We start from the raw sequence: 27,163 nt of genomic DNA, 5'->3' as shown, positions 1-27,163 counted from the left end.
AGATGTTGGACAATATTGGTCTTTGTGGTGATGAGTGCTGGGGGTGACTCAATTTTTTTTTAAGGCAAAGCACACCAGGCATGCTTCACAAAACATTACTGTATCAGGATGCTGTTTATGTGTTATATACTCACATTTTCAATTAATGATATGACACAAATAAACAGTCTACTTTTCAATTCTCATCACCTCCTTCCAATTTACTGAATGAGGCTTTGTTAAAATGGCTGTGCTTGATACTTCAGTATTAATCTTACGTCAAAGTCCATCTCAGCAGAATTCCTCCTTCAGGTCACTTGGCATATACGTTACTTCTTTGCTCTTGGTGGGGTTGGAGCAGCCGTTGTGCTGGTGGTTGTGAAGGCTCTTCTGGCCTGGGTGGCCAGTTGGCTCTGAGGGGTCACACACAGCTACGACGGTGGTCTCTATTCGTGAGAGTGTGTACATGCTGCTCTGGCGTGCTACTTTATGCCGCATGGCCCGCAGCTCAAGCTCGTCATAGTCTGACACCCGCACAAAAGGGCACCAGCGGAAAGCACGTTTAAAGCCGGCCCGAAACCTGAGCACAGACAAGGACATATACAAAACCAGATGAAAAACTGAATAAATCTGTGGGTAAAAATGCAATATTAATTCTACACTCTAGTAAAAAAGTTATATATTTAAAATGCAGTTCTTTCAAACGAAGTATAGTTCAACTCTATTAAAATATTTACTGACATATCGCTTGAGACTTACTGATATAAAAATTATAATTAAACTTCATTTGGAGTACTACTTGTGCATAATGCACATTTCTTAATAAGTCTAAAACGTGTTTTAATGTCACTATTGATGAGGATTGTATGATATTTGAAAATGATCAGTGAAGATATTTAAAGTGTACCTAAAATATACTTGCAACAGTTCCACTTTAGCATAATCAGATATACTTTAGTACATCTTTAGTTGGACCTCAGCACTACTTACTCACAATTACAATGCATTAAGTACAAAAGTACAAAATTAGTTGTTGCAATTTAACAGACTTTAAGTATACCAGTTTCGCATTCTAAAAGTACGCTTGCAGGATATTTTTATTAAGTACATAAATATGTAAATGTATTTGTAATATACTTTTATATACATTTTAGTATATTTATTTTTCACTAGGGCCTTTATGCATGCTCTTATATCGTTCACTTTTATATATGTTGCAACTACACATTTTACAGAGTGTTTCTTATTTAAAACTTTATTTTACAATTACCTTTTTTATTTTTTATTTTTTTTACCATGAGGCGCAAACAGGCTTTCATAAGAATGAGAATGGAAAGAAAAAATCTATGAGAATGGCCAAAAGCCATTAAACAAGTCCAAGTGACTGCACAGGACAAAGAGAAAACCAGTATCACAGGTTAGAAGTCAGAGTCTGCTGCTAACATAACAAGTCTATGCTATGTACTTTTAATAATCAAAAATTGCCAGGTACATTAAACAGCTGCCGGGGTTTTTTTTTGTTTGTTTGTTTTTTTCATTGTATTCAACTCTTTGATAATGATTTTCTGGTTATTGAATAGCGTATGGTTGCAAATTGTCATGCTCTGGTACTGGTGTCATTTCGAACTAAGCCAAATGGGACCTGAAGAAATTAGATGTGGATTATTTATCATCCAGTCTTGCATTTTAGCCATGTATTCCATCTGTGGTGCATTTACATAAAGTCAATGCTATGGCTGTCCCAGGCTGATCAAGTTAATGGTGGATAGCAACGGTTGCCAGGCTACAACTGGTAGAGTGTTAAAAAAAAAAAAAACTGCAGCAGTGTGTAAAGGTCATTAGCTACATTTTATGGGGAGCCATATAACAGACTTCTATATAGCTCTCACAGTAAGGTACAGTAAGCTTTTAACCAAACCTGACACAACCATTTCATGCCAATGATTTTGTATAGTCATGAAATAAAAACAAAATGTGCATTTCACTGAACACGTCTAAGTGGACAGACTTAATGTCTTTAATCTTAAATAAATCCTAAATATTCATTATAAATAATTTATCACAAATAATCCTAGACATATATAGGACTTTATTACTAATGTAATACTTGTGAGGTTTTTTTCTTTACAGTGCTTCTCTGATAATCATATGTACTGGCTTTCAATGGTCATGATTGGAGTTGAAAGCTGGATATAAACATATTTTAATCACACTAATCTCATTTACAATGTTTTGTTTTTTTACTTTTTTAACAGTGAACATTTTAATCAGAGCATTCTCTTCCAATGTAAGTGTGCTGTAAACATGACTTCTAGTTTTTAACAAACTAAACAATGTCGAAATTTTCTTCTGTGGTGATCGACGACACACCAAGGACGATGTCGATAGAGCTTAACTTGTATTGAAGCAGGAACATTCCTTTAATTAAAACCTTGGACAAAATCATTGACTCTAAAGCGCTTTCTAATAGTCCCTGTGCTGTTGTTATAACATTCACGTCTGCATGTCTTATTTTCTGTCGGCTACACACAGGAAGAATAAAGATTTGTTAGGCTGCATTGAAATAGTTCACCCAAAAACTTTTTTTTCATTATTCATTCACCCTCACCTTTATAACTTTCTTCCATTCTTTCTTTTGGAACAAGAAAGGAAAACTTTTAAGAACCTTCACATGTTCCATGGGACAAAATATCAGCATACATGTTTGAAACAACATTACGATGAGTAAATAAAGATAGGGAAAAGTGGGAAAAGTGTTACGTTAAAGGGGACATGAACTGAGAAATCAAAATTCCCTTGATCTTTTGACATGAGGTCATTGTGCTATAAAAACATTCTGTATATTTCAGAACTCAGAACTTTCTTATTAAACAGCTTATACTGAAGCCGATCTGCCAAAACAACAGCTTGTGGAATGTGCCACTTTATGATGTAATAGTGTGGCTAAAATCCGCCTCCGCAGAAGAAGATCAACACCTGCTTCTACATCACTGCCTGTTTAGCCCCGCCCACCGAATCATGCATGCAGTGTAAATAAAGAGAGGCGAACGCAGGTCTACGCAGAAACAAAACAATAACTTTATTTGATGAACCTTATTTTTAATGAAGTGCCAGACTGTGTCAGTAAGAACTAGGTCCTTTGTTCACTTCATCTTACTGCAGATCTGTTTACAAACAAGGCACAATTCGACGCAGGATTTTCATAAAGATTGAAACTAAAAGATGATGCTGTGCCAACTGTATTGGATCTGGCAGTAATGTTGCACCACACAAGTGTGTGTGAGTAACTATTTTTATTACATGATCACTATTGCTTTGTCTGTTATTACAGATCATTTGATATGTACTGAGTATTTATGCGTTTTTGACCTAAATCACAGCAAAGTCCATCTATGTGTGAGTCTAAAATCCGCCATGCCTATTCAAACAGAGTGTTCTGATGAGGAGGGTTAAAAACAGGACAGAAAATAACCTATTACTTCTAAATTATGATTTTGATCTTTACAACATTATAAGTGGACCTCAGAGAACAGTACAAAATAAAAAACAAAGGCAGTTCATGTCCCCTTTAATTTTATTAATTAATTTGATAGGAAATCATTTATGGACCATGTGGATCCAATCTTGGGCCTACATTTGGACCTTAGTCCACATTTTTCTGTGTTTTCAGAACTTAAAATGTTGAGATTATTGCTAAAAAATTAAATTCACACAGCGTCAGCTTAAGCCTGTTTCCTATCCCTGTCCTTCACTTGGACCAATTACTAATAACACTTTAATTTCAATCATTGATTTATGAGTAATATTTCACAAAAAGAGGAACATCTCAAGTGTGTCCATTACTGCATGATAAGGCCTATTCATGCAATAAACAGAGGGAACAGCACTCATGTTGCTATGACAAAATGCATTTGTGTCATAAATCTCTGTGGCATGCTCTAAGTTGAGTCTTACCTGCTGTTCAGGCAGCAGTAAATAATGGGGTTGTACATGGTGGAGCTCATGGCAAGCCACATGACTGACAAATAGATCTGCTGAATGAACTTCCATCTAACCAGCTGCTTGTTCAACCCCGTAACGAGGAAATACACATGGTATGGCAGCCAGCAGATGGCAAAGGTCACCACTACGATGATCATCATTTTCACCACCTGGAAAAAGGAAATTAAGGCAAAAGTGAAATATTACATGATAATGCATTATAACTGGTGTGCGTTTAATACATGTTTGAGAGATATATATCAATGTCACAATGAATATATAAAATACTATTAATTTATTATACTGTTAATACTATTTATAAAATAATACTAATAATTAGTAATTATGGCTTGCATAAGTTATACTAAATAGTAAAAAAACACACACACAAAATAAGAAGATGTGGTAATATATATATATATATATATATATATATATATAAATACACACACATGCAAGAAAAATACATTACGTTTATATATTAAATATGTTTATATATGATATAATTTATATAAATATATACATGCAAATGCCCACCTATCTGGTTCCTCTCTTCCGTCTGTCTGTAGGGATCTCCATAACTGAGGCCGATGTGATACACATCTCGATGCATAGCCAACTATACGATACACTGAAGATATATATGAAGCAGCTACCGATGTGATGCGATGCGATACGATTCACCCGTTACGATGCAGTGCGATCCAATTTCGATTCGATTCAACACAATGCGATTCGATGCAATGCGATGCAGTGGAAAAAATATGATCGCTTTAGTTTCATTGGTTCAGGCAGACAGCAAATCATAAATTAACTTATGTGTCTTCTGACTTCTAACGCCTCGAGGCCTGTTTCATAAAACAAGTTTACCAAATAGGCCAGGCTTATTTCAGTTAGTCTGACTGATTGTCAAATGATCTGGTTCCATAAAGCAAATTTAACTTAGATCAACCTCAGCCACTGTGGAAACTTATGCTGGAAAACTAACCTGGTCCAGGGCAGGCTAACTGGCAGGGTAAGCTGAGTTCCTCTAACATTCTTAACATAAGAGAAAGACATAGTCTTTTCTGCTTGCTGTAATAAATCGCTATTTTTCTGCACTAAACAAGTGAATTTCGCCAAGATATATTCAGAGATGATAGACATGTTATAGAATAATAATTGAATGAAAACCTAATTTTGACAAAAAATTGGCATTCAACCTTTTTTTCAAATTTCCTGAAGACGTCCCAGCATGACATCCGACGGGTTTTCCCAGATCGCATCACATAAATAGCCTATAATAAACAAGAGCAGCTCGTCATTTTGACATTGTGACTGACCTAATTTCACGCATACAAAAACAAAGAGAACAGTGGAGAAGCAATTATATCACAAATAGTTATACGGCTATGTTTTTATTCATTATGTTAATTCATTAAGACGTTGCTTGTCATTCAAATCCCACAGCATCCAGCACACCCAAAAGCACCAAACACTGTCAGGATACCAAAATCTTGGTCATGTCACCAACAAGCTTAGACACTCTGGGCAAGCAATGCATCTGCAGCAAGAAAGAAAACCCCGGGCAACACATTTCCAGCAGAGCAAGGACACAACATGAGGTCATGGAATAAGTGCTCTGTGGTGTGAAAGAAAAAAATCCTACAAATTGTATGTTGACAAAGTTGCAATTGCCACAATTCATGTAAAATCATTGTCGTTTCTCATGCAGTTCTCTGATGCTTTTACTGTTCTGCTGTCATTTGTCAAACTGTTGTGTGTATAGCCACTGTGCGATTCTCCATCCTGTCAGTTTCATTCGGTCCTCAAACTATCTGCTCTCTCTTCAAGCAAGTGTCCTTCTGCCCCTGCAGGGGCTTCTGCCATAACAAATCCATTTCCCATCCTTCAGGAGGTTAATTGTTTCTGTAGCCACATCATAAAGTCTCATTGGAGGAGCTGCCTGCTTCGTTCCACTAATGAATTTAATTACATTGTTCATGCCGTGCCACTGAGACAGCGAGTGGAGCTTTGCATAGTCCTCTTACAATCTGAAGATCACCACAGTGCTCCACCTCAGGAATCAATAAACTAATGAACAAATGAATATAATACTACTATTCCTGCATTTTGCCCTTGAAATATTAATATTAAAAAGGTCATGTAATGAGGAATCAGGTATTTCATTAGGGTTTGATCATTAAAAATGTTACGTAATTTCTGCAAGTAGACATTTTGACCATTTTTAAAAACTAAAAAAGAAACCTTGAACTGTGAGTAACGGAGTCAGCATAATGTAGAATTATATTTCATTCTCAATATTTGGCTTGAATATTGTGATGACGTTAATGCACTTTCCCCCGAAGGCTGTCATTATCTTGCAATCAAAAGGCTTATACATATTAGAATCAAAAGACTTGTATATATTTTTATGTTTTTGTTTATATATCAGCCAACTCTAAAATGATGCCAGTCTTTCATACATGAATATTCCTGAAACATAAATCAAAGGAAAGATCAGAGGACTACACAAGACTGTTTCACAGATTCTGTTAAAGTTATGCCATTAATATGTTCAAAAAAATTACGTGTATGACACATAAAATGCATATCTAATTCTGGAATTCAAACTTTTCAAAGAACTCCTATTATGATTTTTCATCAGTATTCCACCATGTCTGTTTTTCCTAGAGATGCCATAAGAATATTCCTTACATTTCTAAGACACAAACAGACATAGTGCCTGATCTACGTTTCAGCAGGAGGTGGAAGTGAGAAGGGTTCCTGGGGTAAAAGGAGAGCTTATATGTTTGCCACTCACGCTCACCTTCAAGCCAAAGTTTCTCTCCCGATACGTCTCCAGACAGAAGCTTCTGCATACTGAGAGCTGAAGGAAGCGCACTGCGTTTGAGAGTGTCTCGTTTGTTTTCTCTTATCTCGCCCTGCCTCTTCACTTCAGAGATCGAGAAAAGACAAAGGCACTCGCACTGAAATAGAAGTATTTTTGGTGATTGGCGCTTGAATAGGGACTGGACAACTGTGGCCAATAGAGACTGGAGATCATTCTTAAGATTGTAGAATGAAGAATTGGAAACCAGATGACATAAAGTACTGATCAAAACACTGATATAGATCATAAGAGAGACAGTCCAGAGAGACGACAAAGAAGTGGCGCTCAAGAAAAAAATAAGATAGTTTCAAAATAGTCTCAGTGCCTAAAACATCATAAATTCATCTGTAATGACTGTGAATCTGGTTGCCCTGTTATGCGCATAACTGATTTTCTGTTGAAATTGTCTGTTGTACGTTTCGTGTCCCTTTTTTGGAATGCAGGGGGGAAAGGGGGGGTGTCCTGAGATCATGCCCATGTCACGAGTTGGGAGTCTGCCATTCTTCTCCTGGACAGAGAGCTCTTAATCTGTCACTTTCTGTTTATCGGATTTAGCAATTTATGTGTTAAATGGTCAGGGGTATCACGCATCTGGTCCTTGAAAGCCCGTAAAACAAAGATAGTTTTGTATCCTAGTTTGAGTTAGGGTTTAAGCACTGTTTTTATTTGAGTCTCTTGAGACGATACGCTAGATAGTACAGGAACTGCTTCAACACTTCACTGACCCTGCATGAGTTTTATGACCGCAGCTGGCTGCATAGGGGCTGCTCAGTTTGTCTCAATGGAATGTGATTGTTTCATGTGTGACTCAATAGTGTAAGTGGGTCCGTTCGAAGACAGAGATCCTACACATCATTTCAGGTTTACTTTACTAGTCATTCGGATTGAGTCACAATGGTTGACTAATAATTGACTAGACTAGTGGTTCTCAAACTTTTTATGTGGCGGTCCTCTTCAACACACACACACGCACACAAGAAACTGTGGAGCAAACACATCAAATCTGGGAAACTACCCCCAAACACAACCTGGGCTCACTGGAAAACGTGCCTCCACCCTAATTTTGGCAAATTCTAAAAAAAAAAAAAAAGTTTCCCGCTGAAATGAACTCTAGAGGCAGTAAAACACCAACTTTTATTCCTTTTTACACAAATTACAATGGAAAATTACAGATTAATGAAGATTTATTTCCTTGGGGTTATGGGTGGGCGATATGACCAAAATCTTATATCTCGATATGAGTCATTTTAACGAAACACAAGTCACGATAAAGGAGCTAAATGCCATGGTTCAGTGAACATGTTTTTACATTATCAAGGTTTTTTTTTTTGTTTTTTTGTTAACACTACCATTAAGTTAATGGTAGCATTAAGCATTGGTGGTGTGTTATTTTCATTAACCTTTTAAGACCATTCACCAGACATTTTATTTCTGATATATACAACAACTAATGTTATAAAACTTTGTTGTAGTCACGTTGATCTGTTTTAGGTTAAAATTAAACATGCTTGTAGCACAACTGGAGATTTTAATTTGAAAGTGTTGCGAAACGTGAAAGAAGCAACATAATATAATTTTGCCAAAATGTTGCCATAGACAGGTTTTCCCAAACAATACTTATAGTTTAAAGCAGTTTACAAAAACGTCTGTAAGAATGAAGTAAGTATTACAGATAAATCCTTACGCATCAATGAAGATTACCATATTGTCAGGGTTCTGTCACTTCGGTCTAGTGTAATTCATGGTTTTGTGACAGAGCCCTGACACTGCCGTCATGTCATTTTCATGTGAGCGTGCGGCTTCGAGTGCTCGAGCCGTGCGCTCTTGTCTGCGTGTACTCTCCTCATTTGCTCTCCATATATTCTCCCTGTGTTTGCAGTCCTGGGTCAGTTTGTCACCATATCTCCCTGGATGTGTCCTGTCCTGTCGTGTCGTGTCCAGATCCTGCCTTGCCTAGCCTTGCCAGCCTGTTTTTCCCCCACGGGGTACTTTTTGTTGTCTGTTTTGTTTTATTTTATTAACAAAGCCCTTATCTTCCTGCACTATTGAGTCCTCGCTCCATCCTTCATCCCCAACCCTGACACATATAGCAGTCTGAGAATCATTTTCCCATATAATCTAACAGCTGCATCAGAACTAGAGATGCATGATTCACAAATTAATCACTCTTTTGATCTAATGGGTCAAACAGGTTTGTAAAAATGTCGTAAATTGTTTGCGATTCAGTTTGATTCATTAGGACAGTTCAACCACGCACTGAAAAATCTACAGCGGTTTTGCAAATAGTAATCGAAATAGTAACGGGACAGTTTGTAAGACAGAAAACAAAAAGAGTGCTGGAGGAGGAGGATATTTACCTATAATCCATTGTAGAAAACCAAACTTGCAAACGAATTATATTGATTGGCAATGGTGAAGAATCTCTTTATTCTGTGCACAATGAACTACTGCAGGTAAAGACAATTTACATCCATTTATATCCAAAACAACATTAAAAAGAGTATCAAACTATGACCATATGGGGGGCCTGTGCCCCAGTACTAATGAAAGACTAGAAACACCCTGCCCGAAACCAGTTTATTTAATACAGGAAGTTTAAGGTGATTAATGTAGTTGTTTAGGCAACCAACCAATTGAGTTTGAATATATAAATATATATAGTCCTATACTATAGTTATGTATGTATTATTGTAAAAACTGTGTGGGGTGGCATTTCTTAAAACAGAGACAGTCTTTCTGGATCAGCGTCTCGCGATGGGTGAGCAACCAAGATGTTTGCTCTCTGCAGCATGAGGTAGCAGAAATGGAGATTACTATGCAAGACTGTGTTTGGATGGACAAACAGGAGATGAACTTAAAGACACAATGATGCGGGGTGACTGCCTCTTTCTGTCTTCAACAATATACATTTATATACATTATTCCTAATTAAAAAAAACTGAACTACTTAATGAAATTTATAAAATCTATGTAAGGTGAGACAGGCAAAAACTGTTTTTCATGCACTGTTAAATTTTGCGATTTTGGGCTATGTGGCTTTTCACAAATTGTTTCAAACTAGTAGAAAGTAAACATCCAATACACTTTTAAGAGTTGCTATTATTGCACTTTTTCTATTTGCGTCTGCAGACTTCAATTACAATACATATTTTTAAAGGCCGCTTTCTCAAAATTATTTTTTTCTCCTACACTAAGAAATCTCCACTTACTTACACCAGACTTTACGGTTTTATTTTATACAATTTCTGAAGATTTTTACAGAGCAATTTCTTAATTTCATTCCTACAAAAATTGTGAAAATTTATTTATTTTATTTTATTTTTTTCTGGCTGTTGGCCGTATTTTCAGAATTATAGAATGATAAAAAGAAATATCTAAATTCCCCTTTGTAAAAACCTTTGACTCTAATATGTCAACACAATGTAACAAAAATTTTGTTTAGATTTCAGTTATGGAAATGTATGCAAGTTAGTGCGCATTTATTAGATAATGCCCTGTTTGCATATTTAAATATAATATTTCAGAAAACTTGTTTGCAATTCTTAATGTAATCAATCAATTGGGGAATCCCAATTATATATTATATATTTTATATATTATATATTTTTTCCCCCATATTCACATGTGGTGTCTTGCCTTAAAAATAATATTTATAACTATGACTTAATTCTGGATATATTCTCTAAAAACAGTCTTATTTTTCTGCACAATTTTGAGGTAACTATAGGGTTTTATGGGTGGTTAAATAAGGAAGAAAGAAAAAATAAGATTTTTTGCTATGTAGCTGTGAAAGTAAATATATTCCACATCACTGGCCTATATTAAAATTAATACATGATGCACATGACCCATACTGTAGAAACAACCAATAATAAACATCAATACTCACTGAGTAACTGAACTGCATACTTTAACAAGCTGACAAATTTGACAGCGGGGTGTTGATTCACTTCAGACTGTCAGTAAGGCAAATAAACTCACTCTAGACTTCAGCAGACACACTCACTCTCATCCTAATCAGTATTGATTCAGCCAACGATTGCTAGACAGAGGAATCATGGTATTATTAAACAAAAGCATGTGAACTGAATCCACGTCACCATTTACAATGCAATTATCAGTAACATTACTTCCTCTGGTGCATAGAATCAGGAGTTAGAAAGAGATCTATGCAATATTTATTGATAAAATTTAAATCACTGTTGTCAGAATATATCAATGCACAGGAGAAGGCCCATCACATCAATATATGTGTCAGAAAATTTGATAAAAGTTTATACCTCAAAAAATGCACATTATAAACAGCTGATTTAACCTCACCAGTTATAGTCACAACCTGTCTTTCCTGTATATGTAATACCAGGATAATGTCACTCTGTTTAACACCACAGATTGTGTTGCTGTGCAACCTGTATTTAAAGGAATAATTCAGCCAAGAATAAAAATAGTCATAATTTACTTACGCCCATGTCCTTCCAGCCCCACATATTTTTTTTTGCTTTTGTGAAACACAAAGGGGTTTTGGTGAATAAATATCACACATTTTTCAGTTCTGCATCATTGTACTGTATGGGACACCGTTGTATGCTGCTCTATTCTACAAATTATAATATTAACTGCAACTGAAAACTTTATAAAAGTAAAATGTAAGGTTGAAAGAAATTATATGTAAGAAAACATGAATTTAGCTTGTCATGATTTTCAGTCTTATTCTCTTTTGGCTTATTGTTGTGGCTTATTGAGTATACAAACCAAATCAAAATATAATAAATACTAACATAGCTGCATCCTAAAAGCATGTTGGTGGAGTCACATATTCAAAAAGAAGAAGAGTAACTATGTTCAGTACCTTCACGCATAGACTTGCAAAACAGATCCGGCTGGAATGAGATGACAGAAAGGCTGTAACACTGCCCATTACGGTGCATTGATATATTAATTCCAGAAAACAGTGCTGGGATCATTTTGAATAGTTATTTAGAGAAAATTAAGCCTAGCCGAAAACAGCTCCTGCGAAGAAAATGGATCGCAATCTGTCAGGGGCTGATTGTGCAGAATATTTGTGAATCTGTCTTGAGTGTCTCACTTTGCACTAGTGATGTGCTGTTTGCTGTAACCAGCCTGTAGATTGTGAAATATCTTATATTCAAAATTAAGGTATCAACAGTGATAAACTGCTGTTTTAATTAATTTACTTACTAATGTTCACATCTCAGATGAATGTAAAAACATATCTACTTTTTCCATATGTACTAGCACAGGTGAGTTTTATTGACAGCAACAGCATAAAGGCTCCTCTGATTAATAAACTGTCTAATCAGACTGGATTTTCAAATGATTCAACATCAAATTAAATTCAATAATTTGTTTCCGGAAAAAGGCTAAAAGGAAGAAGAAATTTGATTTGCCTCCACACATATAAATAACCAGCTATTATTAAAGGTAACCTTTTCAACCAATTATCTTTCAGTATTAGGTAAAGAGAGAATAAATAGATACATATTTATTGAAATATATATAGGAGACAGTTTAAAGTATGTATATTAGTCAAATCATCAAATTTCAATTTTAGTTGGTGCTTTTCTTTATGTGCAAATGGTTACAATTATGGTCCAGAAGCAGCTTTTGTTCTGATTTCCAGTGGAGGAGCCACAAAGCTAATATGAATGGAAATGGATTGTGATAGTATTGTGGCTCAGGCACTTAGCTCTCTGTGTTGGATGAGATAAGCAAAACTTCACAAGTGTGCTTTTGTGATTGCAGTTAACACACTATGGCAGCAGTCATTGTCTTCCAGCAGAGCTGGATTGATGCTTTGCGCTCCAAAACTTTGATTATAATTATCCGCAGCACGCTCTAGAAATGTTAAATAGGTTTGCAACTGAACGCTTTCACATAAACTTCAATTGATCCACAGTGTCAGATGGTAAACACAAATGAGTACAAACAAATACAAATACACGCACCAACAGTTACACTTGCTCTTCAAATGTAATTTGCTACAGAGCTTCTAAAAACCTTTATGTAGCCAAATTACAACCTACAACATCCTGTGTATGCTATGTGAAAGAATATTTGAATATATACAGTGGTGGCCAAAATTATTAGAACACTAGTATTTTCACCAGCTAAAAAATGGTTTTAAGTCAGTTATTTCTGTCTTTTGCTGTAGTGTGTCAGTAGGAAATATCAGTTTACATTTCCGATCATTAGTTGTAATAATCCAATGAGATTTTTGTTTGCACAAGGAGTCTGACAACAGCCAGTGCTCCGCACAGAGATCTGATCTCCTCATCATCCAGTCTGTCTGGAATGACATGAAGAAACAGAACAAACTGAGACAGACTAAATCCAGAAGAACTGTGGCAACATCTCCAAGATGCTTCAAGAAAACTACCTGCAAAACTATGCGCAAGTGCACCGAGGGCAAAAGCTGTTTTAAACTCAAAGGATGGTCACACCAAATGTTGATTTAATTTAGTTAGTAGAAGTTAATTGATAAAGAAAATCTATTTATGACATTATTTTTGATAGCATCCTTATTTTACAGCATTTTTACACAAGTGCCTAAAACTTTTAGCAGTACTGTAGCTTTGCAGGCAGTTCTCTTGAAGCATCTTGGAGACGTTGCCACAGTTCTTCTGGATTTAGTCTGTCTCAGTTTGTTCTGTTTCTTCATGTCATTCCAGACAGACTGGATGATGCTGAGATCAGATCTCTGTGTGGAGCACTCCTTGTGCTAACAAATATCTCACTGGATTATTACAATTAATGGCAAAATGAATGTTTGTAAATGTAAACTGATATTTCCTACTGACCCACTACAGCAAAAGATAGAAATAACTGACTTAAACCCATTTTTTAGCTGGTGATAATACTAGTGTTCTAATTATTTTGGCCACCACTGTATATTTAAACAAAATATACAAAATGTATATATCCACAAGAGGAGCATGGTCAATTTGTAAGCTAGAATTTGATATATAAAAATGGTGATATAAAAAATGTAGTTCTCATGGTAGTAGAAGATCAATAGCTGAATGTTTCATTCTATCGTTTTCATTGAACAGGGATTTTTTTTTTTTAAAACATGACCTACCGCTGAAATACAAACAAACACCTTCCAAAAAACCAGAGAAAAACGTGCCTTGAGAAGTAAGTGAGGGCAGCCATTGTGACATGATCAGAGTCTGGCTCATCAACAAAGCCTCCTATTCCATAATCATCAGAGCAAAACTGGCAGGATCACTTTCCTCAGGCTTAGATTAGAGTTAATACATGATTCTTGCAATCCAAAGTAAGCACCGCCTTGGTAATCCTGCAGGCAGATGAACCACTAGTGAGGTTTTCGACCCATGATGCCTAAATCCTACAAGCGAAGTCAAGTGCAGCGGCCTAAAGCTTTCAGCTAATATGATAACATGTGAAGTTTTAATGACAACGTTTATGTTTAGTAACAATGCATCCTGCTCTGGATTAAGATGATGTTAAGGTTAAAGGGATAGTACACCCAAAATGAAAATTCTGTCATTAATTATTCACCCTCATGTCGTTTCAAACCTGTAAGACCTTCGTTCATCTTCGAAAAAAATTAAGATATTTTTGATGAAATCTGAGAGCTTTTTGACCCTGCATAGACAACAATGCAACTGACACGTTCAAGGCCCAGAAAGGTAGTAAGGGCATCGTTAAAGTAGTCCATGTGACATCAGTGGTTCAGCCGTAATGTTATGAAGCTACAAGAATACTTTTTGTGTGCAAAGAAAACAAAAATAACCACTTTATTGAACAATTTCTTCTCTTCCGTGTCAGTCTTCGACGTGCATTCACGAGAGTACCACGACGTAGCTTCATAACATTACGGTTAAACCACTGATGTCACATGGACTATTTTAACAATGTCGAGCTTTTTGACCCTGCATAGACAGCAATGCAACTGACATGTTCAAGGCCCAGAAAGGTAGTAAGGACATTGTTAAAAAAGTCCTTATTTTTGTTTTCTTTGCACACAGAAACTATTATTGTAGCTTCATAACATTACGGTTAAACCACTGATGTCACATGGACTATTTTAACAATGTCCTTACTACCTTTCTGGCAGTGTTGCCAACTTAGCGACTTTGTCGCTAGATTTAGCGACTTTTCAGACCCCTAAATCTAGCGACTTCTTGGACAAACCTTAGCGAGTCTCTGTGGTAGCTGGTACTGACACAACGGCGCGAGGTCAGCGCGCACACACCTCTCTCTCTGCGTGCTCAAATATAAAGCAGGATTTTTGTGCAGATTAACATCTTGGAAGGGAGAGCTGGTTATGTAGTCTTAAAGGGCCGCATTTCAGTCACTATTTCATATTTATTCTGTTGTCTGACAACAGAAATAGTAATATATATAAATGAAAACAGTTTTATTGAGAATTTGGCTGCATTAAAATACAGTATGTGAGCACAGAGAGACAAACAAATGTAAAAGGCAACAGACGCGATGACGTCATGAATATGCTAATTAGTGTATGACGTCATCTGGCGACATTTAGTGACTTTTCAAACTGGCTTTAGCTACTTTCTATTGAAAGAAGTTGGCAACACTGCTTTCTGGACCTTGAACATGTCAGTTGTGTTGCTGTCTATGCAGGGTCAGAAAGCTCCCGGATTTCATCAAAAATATCTTAATTTGTGTTCAGAAGATGAACAAAGGCATTACGGGTTTGGAACGACATGAGGGTGAGTAATTAACAGAATTTTAATTTTGGGTGAACTATCCCTTTAAGAATTTTAGAATTCATTTTACAAAACAAAATAAATTAAAATAAAATAAAAAATTAAATAAAATCTTTGCAGTTGACATATTAACTAAATATGCATGACAGAAATATGCATGCAGACAAAGTGTAATATAATGCAATTCATTTTGCAGCCACTGTAGATTACTCAGAGTAATCATTCTGTAATTCTGTTAAATTCTCAACCAAAAATGCAAAGTATTGCGGCACTTTCTTTAGTCTCTGTAGTTATTTCTGAAACCCATGTTTTATGAAAGTCCTAATCTCCTTTACCATATAAAATAATGTTGATTAACTTTATTAATTAACATACATGTTTGTTAACACACACAAACACACACAATTTCAATGTTTGACAGTATTTTTGCGAACACTTCATAATGTAGACAAGGAACAGGTGTTGTTTGATCATAAAATAGCTTAGAACGCTAGCAAGATTATCTGAAGTGCATGATTGGAAACATTACCGGGAAGATTTTCCACAATTAGATTACAAAGAAAGGCACAGGCTACTTTAATCTGAAAGTATAGGTAACACTTGTCAGTCTTATGCACACCCCTTCAAGTAAAGTGTAACCAAAGTATATTACATAAAGCTGATGTTCTTTTAACATATCCACACCATTTTGTACTCCATTCATTCATGTTAAAAAAAATTGACTGCTTTTTCTGGTTTGTCAATGGCTACACAAAGCCCTCGAATAGATGTGTATTGGTCACCCGCCAGCTTCTCCAATCTTCTCAAAGAGTTACATTTGAACTGACTATGAAAATGAAAATGTCCCCAGGCTTATTTGAGAGTCTTCTAAAGGCTGAAAAAGATGTTCATGCTTCTGAGTTCCATAATCACCGTTACACATCACATAAAGTGGGGGCATATGGAACGTGCAAGAGCTAACCAGCTCCAAATACACATATTCGGCTTGCCAGCTACTAATGGAAGAAAGATACATGATGAGGGACAGCCGTAGGGAACGAGCAAGATGTAGCGCTGATCGAAATAGAGAGCCAGCACAATCGCAGCAGCCGTTAATGAAACATATAACTGGCAGACTGAGCTCTGAATGCTATTGATTGGAATATAGAATATATAAAATGTCTATTGAACCAGTGAACGGCTGTATTCCAGGACTGAGCGAGTCTCGTCAAAGCCCTAACAATGGCTTGCAAGACCAGATTCAGCCCGAATGCATGTTCTCCGTTGAGCTGCAATATTGTGCACACTTTGGAAAACTTCATTTTAAAACATCTTAAATAGTTCATCAATTGAGAATGTAACATCATTTCCACTTAATGGACCATCTGGCTCTAATTAACTGATTTCTCCACTGGCTACACTTAGAGGTGCCTGCAGGATTCTCATCCATGATACACAGAAGAATACATCAAGGTGGCACTAATGTATTTATACAAGAATCCCAACCTCAAGACAGAAGGGATCACACGCTCCAAATCTGATTCTGGTGCAAATCGAAGAGAAAACAAATAGAGCTATTCTCGCTAAAACAACAGCAAACCAAAGTCACTCAGTGCCGCTTTCCACATCAGTCTACACTCATTTGTCACTAGTCTACTAGAAAAGAAACCACAAAGCAATCTATTTGTTTTTCACTGATTTCAGTACATACTGTGAAAGAACAGGAAATTGGAAGCAGGCCTAAGCTTTTGTGTTTTTTCCCCCTAATTGGGAGTTTTTAATTACTTTTTCTTGATTGGTTTAACATTAGCTAAGTCAGAGAATGCTATAGATCAACCATACTAATTTGTTAAGTGCTTTTTTGTGCAAATGCCCCCAAGCTGACCACTACCGTGTCAAGGTTATCAAGGAAAATCTATTGCATTCAGTGCTAAGAACGTCAATAAATGCCTCATCCCCTATGAAAGGGAATTTCATCTAATTTCATGCAATATTTTCCATTTGAAATGAGTAATTATGAGATCTGAACATTTAATTTGAAATCTACAAATTTAACATAAAACAAAACTAAATCATTTAGCATAAATGGACAAAGTCAAAAGTAAAATATACTTCTTTTCCCTTGAAAATTATTTCCCTTGACAAAAGTTTGCCTTTACTGGTCCTGTATGTTATCACTTTCATTACCAAGAAGTACAGACAAATTAGATTTGCCATTTTAACACTTTAAGTACCGAGTTTAACAGTCAACATATCTGTCCATTCTACTTTGAAGGTTCTTTTTTCCCATTTTTTTAAATGTCACCATATGATACGGAAATGTAACATATGACATATACTGAGTGAATTCTTCAAGAGTGAAGAGTGTATTCTTATAGTACTATCTATAAGAAGATAAAGATAAATATATATAAGATGAATATAATAACATGAAAAAATAAAATTCCCATAGTAAAATTTGTATATTTTCATGTTAATATCTATATGAGGATTTGTACATGATATGTAGCAACCATACATGCCAACAATATATCTTTATATGCAACTTTATTAAAACAATATATAATACGAAAAATTTTATTTTTACATGTATATCTTTTATATTTACTTATATAATATCAACTTGATGGGTTTTAGGATGGATATACATGTACATGACATGATATGATATGTCCAAAACTGCATTACATTTACATGTACATAAACATAGTATGGGTTAGATATACATGCAAATATATGAAATTGTTCCAATTTCTAATATGTTTTATATCTAGACTTCATATGACAATATATTTCATATATGGAAATGTAATGTATATATGTGACCCTGGACCACAAAACCAGTCTTAAGTCGCTGGGGTATATTTGTAGCAATAGCCAAAAATACATTGTATGGGTCAAAATTATAGATTTTTCTTTGATGCCAAAAATCATTAGGATATTAAGAAAAGATCATGTTCCATGAAGATATTTTGTATTAAGAAAAGATCATGTTCCATGAAGATATTTTGTATTAAGAAAAGATCATGTTCCATGAAGATATTTTGTATTAAGAAAAGATCATGTTCCATGAAGATATTTTGTATTAAGAAAAGATCATGTTCCATGAAGATATTTTGTATTAAGAAAAGATCATGTTCCATGAAGATATTTTGTAAATTTCCTACTGTAAATATATTAAAACTTAATTTTTGATTAGTAATATGCATTGCTAAGAACTTCATTTGGACAACTTTAAAGGCAAATTTCTCAATATTTTGATTTTTTTTGTACCCTCAGATTCCAGGTTTTCAAATAGTTGTATCTCGGCCAAATATTGTCCAATCATAAACCATACATCAATGGAAAGCTTATTTATTCAGCTTTCAGATGATGTATAAATCTCGATTTCGAAAAATTGACCCTTATGACTGGTTTTCCAGGGTCACATATATTACATTTGTGTATGGGATCATGGACATGGGCTGATGTGCAGCTGTATCAGCTGCTGTGACTCATCTCTTGTAAGGCTGAAGATTTACATAGTCATGCTAGAGCTGTCAGTTTGTTAATCTACTTCATTTAGTGTAATGATCATGAATCATTAAACACATTTAATTAGGACCCCTGACCTGTACTACATGTGACAAGCCTCCCAAATGACATATAATTAAAGCAGGTGGCACAGACTGAGTAGAGCTGTTCACACAAAACGCCATCTTGCATTTAAAACATATTGTTAATAATGTGATAATTTTTCAGTATATCATGCAATTACTGTAATTATTTAGATTAATTTTTTTATTAATTGACAGCCCTAATAAAAAAATAAATAACTGATTGGATAAAACGTGATCAAATAAGTGCAATTAAACTCATGCTGACCTAGTTCATATTCAGTAAAGTAATAGCTGGTTTATGGACAAAAAAGAAAAGAAAAAAGATTAAACACGTTTAAAAATGAAACACTCCAGTTTGGATATGGGTTGACGCCTGCTAACTGACAACCGTTAAATGCTGAACTCACTGCTGAGTTTTGCGATTTCCTCAAAATCAGTGGATAAAAATGATTGACAGGCCAGATTCGGCCCGCAGGCTGCCAGTTGCTGCTATAATCTCCATAGCAGGAGCAAATATTAACATTTAATTAGTTTGACAAACATCTAGCCCATTTTTCCTTCACCATGGCTAGCAGTATTTGTGTAAAAAAATCAAAACCAACTAAAAGCCAGCTCTGCCTGGGTTTATCACTGTCTGCATCTCTTTATCTATCCTTCTCTTTCATTTACTTCCTCCTACACGTGATCTAAATGACCTGTCAGACTACCCAGCCCTTTCCATTTTCTTTAGAGAACTTCCTTCTCTAATATCTTATTGATCCGACATGTAATGACCCATTAAATGTGAGTGTGTGGTGTGTTTACTCTGATGTTTGCGTGTGTTCCAGTCATTCCATCAGTTGAACACAACATCACTGTACATCTGAGCTCTACATCCAGGAACGTGGGATTAGTATTTAATGACCACTTCAATTGCACTGCCCAAACCTTGGACCATCTGGTCTTACAGGTTTGTATTATAACATCTCTCCATTCTCTTTTACTTTTCTGCATTTGTACTTCTGCTCCAGCTCAAAGGCTCTGGTGAGACAATGTTTTACAAGAGTCATTCTAAGAGACCCTCAAGAGCGTGAACTGCTTACCTTCCTTTTGGCTCGCAGTTGGCCCTGATAGTTGTCTGATGAGTCTCCAGGAATCTCTCCACCCCAAAGCGTCAACCCGACTATAGTGTAGGTAATTGCCATGACCACCAGGGGCAGAACGTACACCAGCAATGCCACTATGATATGATACCTGTAACCAGAGACAGAGTAATATAGCACCTGTGCTGCCAGTGAAGATACAAACAGGGAGTCACTAACACTACTTATACAGTGTGTGATTCTTGCATTCTAAAATTAGATTTAATAGTTAATGTTGTTGTTAATAATAACATGACTAATAAAATAATTATTAATAACGTTAATTATAACAATTATTAATAATCTTTATAATAATTAATAACAACTATAATTGTTATTATTATTATTATTATTATTATTAACAACAACTAGTAGTTGTAGTAGTAGCATTTTGTTGTTAATAATAACAACAATAGTTGTCTATATTATTATTATTATTATTATTATTATTAACAACAACAACAGTAATACTAATTAATAATAATAATATCAATAATAGTAATAATTATTATAATAATAGCTGTTAATGATAATAAAAATAATAATAATAATACTTGTTTAACTATTGTTGTTGAATGATGATGTTAATTATTATAAATATTATTATAATTATTATTATTAGTAGTAGTAGTAGTGATATTAACAAATATTTTTGTAATTATTAGTATTAGGATTATTATTGTTGTTGATGATGAAACCACAACCACAACAACAATTACTATTATTATTATTATGTGTGAAAGGTGCTTTATTAATAATAATAATAATAATAATAATAAAACACCTTTCACACAAGATTGTACCTCAAAGTCCTTTACAAATAAACTGGGAGGAAAGGAAGAAAATTGTGCATGCATATTTAAAGAGCTCTCACATGAAAGGGTCCTCTGAAGGTCTCGGCCAGGCAACGTAGCAGAGAGTCCGCTTGGGTAATTTTTTGATGGTTGAAAAGAAACACAGAGGAAAGGCCAAAACCACAGCCAGCACCCAAATACACACAATGATCACCTTAGTGGCTGTGGCTGAGAGTCGTGGTTTCAGGGGATGGATGATAGCCATGTACCTGTACAACACAAACAAATGACTGTTCAATCTCACACCTCAGATACACGGCTTCAAATACCATCAATATGATAAAACATCAAAGATGCACCACAGTTGGGCAATTTTCAATTTGCAAGTTGTGTAATGATCTAATAGCTGATTGATAATGGGTCACATCAAAGAGACCAATCATATCTGCTGCTGCTGTAGGTGTGAGCTAAATATTTCTCTTGAATGCTATGGAAGAATTCAACCTGCCAGACAAATACAACATAACAGTAATAAGAAGAACTTCTGGTCTTTTCACTCCAATTCTTCATTTTAACTACATGGAAACACTGACCAATCATATGCCATTGATTACTTGTGAACTCTGGACCATAATGTGAGGCTAAGCCTCTGTGGTTAACATATTCAAAATCATTCACGAGTGATAACAGGCCATTTGCTTTGTTAATGACTCACTCTTGTAAGCAGTGAATAACTTATTAGACAGCCAATTATACTCTGGTGCAGAGAAGGTTATTTCGGGATATGGACGACATGGATGTCAAAGCACTTATGTAGGCATCTTGGATAAACAACAGGAAAGATGACAGAAAGGTACACTGTGTATTAGCTTTAATAGTCACGAATATAAATCTCAGCATGTATCTAGTAAACACTCACAAACGTAGATTAATTAATATACTGCAATTAAAAACAGCTCATTAGGTCATGCTGTGATGTGTTACGTTGCCACATTCATACAAGCCAACACATGTGATGGATACAGTACAATCTGGCATCCCATTAAAGAAACTAATCCTGTTATTTATCAAACACTATTTAGCATAAATAAACAAATAAATAACATAGCATGAAAAGCAAGTTTTAAACATCAGATTTTGCCTTTATTTGATTTTTTAAACTAGCTTTTCTGGTTAGATTATTTATTTACACATGCATGCATGTACGCGCTTGCCAAAAAGCAATCATTCAGCCAACACAAATAAATAAATGAATAAACAAAATTGAATTAAATAAAATCTGAAATAAATCCAAATTTTTCTTTAATTTATTGAAAATCAATGTTATCGATAAATACAAATACAGCTGAGCAACATCTGAGGCAATACATAAATACAACAGATTTTTGAGTTTCATGCCTTGTTTTGTACTCTATTCATGTCAAATCAGTCAGCTAAATAACATTGCATTGAAGTGTAATGCCACTGATGACAAAATGTTTGAACTGACATTGAACCTAATGGCCTCCACTATTCTTTAAAAATGTTACACATAACAGTTTCATTAAAGTTTCATAAACCAACAGAATGAGGTTTTGTTAGCAATGCCATCTCTCTGACAGTAAAATTAAACATTTATTATACTGAAAATACTGTCTGGCCAAGTGATGTCAGCACAAATCTCACACTTTCCTCCAAAAGCAGCAGTGCAAGCACACTGACCCACTGCAGATTCCTGCAGACGTCACAATTGCTCTGTATATAGTGACTGGCTACCAGCAAAACAACAGTAACAGCAAATGTGGGTTGTGAAATATGTAGCCTGGAGCCACGAGCACTATGTGACATTTTGAGCACAGGAAATAAATGTGAAGAGCACTCAAGACTGAATCTGGTTTCTCTTATCTGTTATAATTTCCCTACTGCAGTAACTATGTCCTGGTTGCTAATGTATAGCCTACTGGCTGCAAAAAATAACACACATTTTGTTTTAGTTTTTATATTCCAAGGTCCACTTTATAGTATTAGTAAAGGTTTATGGAACAAAATTAGTCATAATATAGCTTTCTATGACCATATTCCATTTTTCATCCCTCAGTATCAAATATCTTTGAAAAGCCTGCATTACTCTGTGACAGGATCAGAAAATAACCCATGCTGAAAAGTGCAGCATGGACTGTTCATATCAGGCTGAAATTATTAGGGACCTTGAAAAAGGATATGCAAAAAAAAAAAAAAGAAGTTCATGTCGAAGTCAAGTCAATCAAGTCATTTTTGCAGTTGAGTTACAATAAATTGTCTAATGTTTTCATAGTAGTTTGGATTTGGAGTTAATTAGTAACTTGAGATTTAATCCTAAAACATCAATGAAAGTTTGTTTTGCAAATGATAGGGTATTTTTAATATAATTTACTGTACTTCTGCTTTTACAGTAATAAAACAATGTTGATAAAAGCCTTGTAAATTACTACAGTTGCATCCTCAAAACAAGTCCACTTTTCAGAATAAATCAATATCAGGATTGTAATGCAAAGCAATTCAGCTCATCAACTGCCAACTCATCTTTTAAGCATTTTAATCTTATACATATGGAAAACAAGAGGAAAAAAATAATCTGTTATGTTGGCTGAATAATAGCTTATGTTATATCTGATTAACCTGACATTTTACTAGAAGTCATAGTTGAGGTCAACCTGTGACAGAAACCCAAGCTTCACAACATGAGCTTTGGGTATCAGTTCTAAACGTAATCAAAAGTTATGCTGCTTCCATCATTTTCACAAGTGCAAAGTGACAACTCCCTTTTTGACATGAGATCCACTGACAGGACACAGAAAAAGTCATGGATAGATTTTGACATTAGAGTGATGTCTGTCAGACACAGCTACAGTATCTAGCTCTTGGACTCATTGTACAGCATTGCATCACTCTGAAAACTCATCTTAACTGCAGAACTCATACCGCTCATGATACAAGGGCCATAGATAGCATTAAAAATAATTTACCTAAGCAAGTACCCAGATATACTGACATTTGCACACTGTGCCGAACTAATCGTCCATATCTGGGAAGGTTACTGATGAAGTTCAAAAGTCCCATTTAATATGCATTATTTTCACATTATTTAGTTTGTGAGATTAAAGTCTGAGTTGTCTAATTAGATGAAAAATAAGGAAATATCAGCAGGGTGCTGAGAGGAAAAGGATGATTAAAATGGCACAGCATGACATCTGAAAGGGGTGAGAGGGCAATTTTCTCAAAAAAAGAAGGTACAAAAAAAATAAAAGAAAACATGTATATTCAGCAAGGATGCATTAAATTGATCAAAAGTGAAAGTACAAATATTTATAAAGTTACAAAAAATACATTCGGTTCAATAACCTTTAAACAAAGAATCCTGAAAAATTAGTTTCCGCAAAAACAAAAAAACTGTTTTCAACTTTCATAATAATAATAAGAACTACCATTATTAATAATTTAGCACCAAATCATCATTAGAATTTTTCTGAAGGATCGTGTGACACTGAAGACTGGAGCAATTGCTGCTGAAAATCCAGCTTTGCCATTAAAAAATACATTACATTTTTAAAATATATTAAAATATAAAACTGTTATTTTAAATTATAATAATATTTCAAAATCTTATTTTGTAAGAGTACTTACTATTTACTATTTTCAAAATATTTCAAAATCTTACTGTTTTTACTGTGTTTGGTTAAATAATGCAGGCTTGGTGAGTATAAAAGACTTTCAAAATTATTTAAAAATCCTTTTTTAATCATCCTTTCCAAATCTATCACTGTGCTCTAAGCCAAGGTACAAAAGCTAAAAGATACATATTAGTACCTTTTGAAAGGGTGCCATCTCAGTGACAGTATCCTACCTTTTTTCTAGGTGCAAGCATATTATGCATCCTAAAAACCTGGGCAGGGGGGAAAAAACTTGTAACTTTTAGGACTTATAAATTCAAAGTTACTCAAAAGTTCCAAAGCAGTGCTTATGGCAAAATAACTTGACTCGGACAGCACTGAGACTCTCTGAAATATTCAGCATTCAGTACCTTGCGGCTTCTATCCTACAAATCTCCCATCAATTGCACTCATTCACACATTAGTTTGGATTGTTCTTTTAAGTCAATTAATTTACTATTGAATTGGTACGGATTAATTTCACTACTCAATATGGTCAGGCTAAATACATTTTATGGTGCACAGTAAAAAAGCTTCAAACGTTGAAGGATGATCAGTGTACGAAGAGAGGCATGACAGTGAAACGTGAATGTGGAGGCTAATTGCTTTGAAGCTACTTGATAAGCACAATTTTATGGCTCTTGCAAGCACTTATTTTACACAATAGAACTTAGACGTCACGTGATCTCAACATGGCAGTCTCCACGAGCTACCCACTCATCAATAATCATCAATAATCTGAGTGCATCTTCACTGTGACAAATTCTCAACTGCTTGTCAACCTTACATTTTTAAAGAATACCACTGATTCATCATCAAAATGGATTCAATTCAATTTTGAGCTTTTCAATTCAGGCTAAGAATTATACAATCAATTATATTCATGATGCTTATGGTTTCAATTGCACTGTGTGATTTCCATGTATAGAATGAATGTGCATCTGCACCTGCAAAGATGCCCCCTGAAGGAGCTGTAAATAAACACAGATCCACAATCATTGCGCAGCCATTCACTTCAAGTCAAGCATTCTGCTATGAGTAGGAAGGACTGCTTGAGGCACTTTTCCCAGTTAAGAAAAATGACAGGCACATGGAGCACAACAAACAAACTAATATTAGCATACAAATAACACATAAATGACGGTTTAAATCAGCCTTAACTAAATCTGTAAAATATATCAAATCCATATCAGAACAGATTTAAAATACACATAGAACTCTTTAGAACAAACAAAAGGGAGAAGGGGGATGGGGGGGGGGGCATAACAATTGGCTTTGAAAGGCAATCATTTATTTGGGCAATGGTGTCAAAACTAACCAATCATTGTATCACTACATGTGACATCCTTAAACCGACCATTGTGGGAAATATTAATAAAATTACATGCCATAACATTAACGTTGCAAATTGCAATAAATATAAAAAGCACTGAATATCTCTTCTATGAAACGTTTTCAATTTCTGAATTACAAATTATATTATTTAATGTATTTATTATACATTATTAATATTATTATTATCATCATCAGTATTTCTGTCAAATATTTTGGGGTTTTATTTATTTACTTATTTAGAAATTAGTTTGACATATTCTTAATATATAAACTTGTCTGCCAAATCAAAGTCAGTTAATCAACATGGAAGCCATTTTGTCGTCATGTGACAAAAAGAAAAACAGAGAGGACTTTCAATTTAATTATTCCAAAAAAATAAAACGTAAAAAAAGAACATAATTATATATTTACATTTATTTTTAATCGATGGTTATACTACATTTTAGAGTCAATTTGTGAACTTTTTTTAGAACAACTATTTCATTCATTCATTCATTCATTCATTCATTTACCAATATTAAAAAAAGATTGCATTTCTAAGAACAACAACAAAAAAACTTTAGGCCCATTGCGATTGTGTTGCAGGGTTTAGTGTGTCTGATCCTGCACTTCCGACACTGAAGGAATGAGAGCATGCATTAAACACGACATCCATCGAGTTCTCACAGATATTTAACGTTATCTTCACATGTACTCTACCTGTCGACTGCTATTGCGCTCATTGAGTAAATGCTGGCAAACACAGAGGTGACGGGGAAAAAGTTGTGAAATTTACAGTAGGCTTCTCCAAAATACCAGTCACCGTGCGTGGCATAAACAAAATTAATCAAAGTGTTGAAGGCGGCCATCGATGCGTCTGAAAACGCCAGGTTGAGCAGAAAGTAACTGGTGACGGTTCGCATCCGCTTGTGAGCCAGAATGATCCACATGACGATCAGATTCCCGCACACCGCGGTCGCCAGGATGGAGCTGTACGCCACAGACCAGAGCGCGACGCGCCACGGCGGCTGCACGAACTGGTTTGTAAAGTTCCCCGTTAGGTTAGATCCGTTCTGTGGCGGTGCCATGGCGAAAATGTCCAGAAATCTTCTGATGTAAAATATCTCAAGTGGACTGGA

At 35.1% G+C, this 27,163-nt stretch overlaps 1 protein-coding gene across 1 annotated transcript; it reads right to left on the bottom strand.

Annotated features, from left to right (window-relative positions):
• Positions 1–27,163, bottom strand: LOC107664553 (neuromedin-K receptor). The gene is made up of 5 exons (XM_016455148.1): positions 26,745–27,163; positions 21,123–21,311; positions 20,210–20,360; positions 3,934–4,130; positions 1–559 (listed from the first exon to the last, which is right to left on the bottom strand). Exons 1-5 carry the CDS (start codon positions 27,110–27,112, stop codon positions 271–273), a joined length of 1,194 nt encoding a protein of 397 aa, XP_016310634.1. The 5' UTR covers positions 27,113–27,163; the 3' UTR covers positions 1–270.

Source organism: Sinocyclocheilus anshuiensis, unplaced genomic scaffold, assembly GCF_001515605.1.
Source record: "Sinocyclocheilus anshuiensis isolate Anshui unplaced genomic scaffold, SAMN03320099.WGS_v1.1 scaffold331, whole genome shotgun sequence".
NCBI lineage: Eukaryota > Metazoa > Chordata > Actinopteri > Cypriniformes > Cyprinidae > Sinocyclocheilus > Sinocyclocheilus anshuiensis.
The sequence above is the reverse complement of the archived record's forward strand: the minus strand, read 5'-3'. Positions and strand labels throughout refer to the sequence as shown.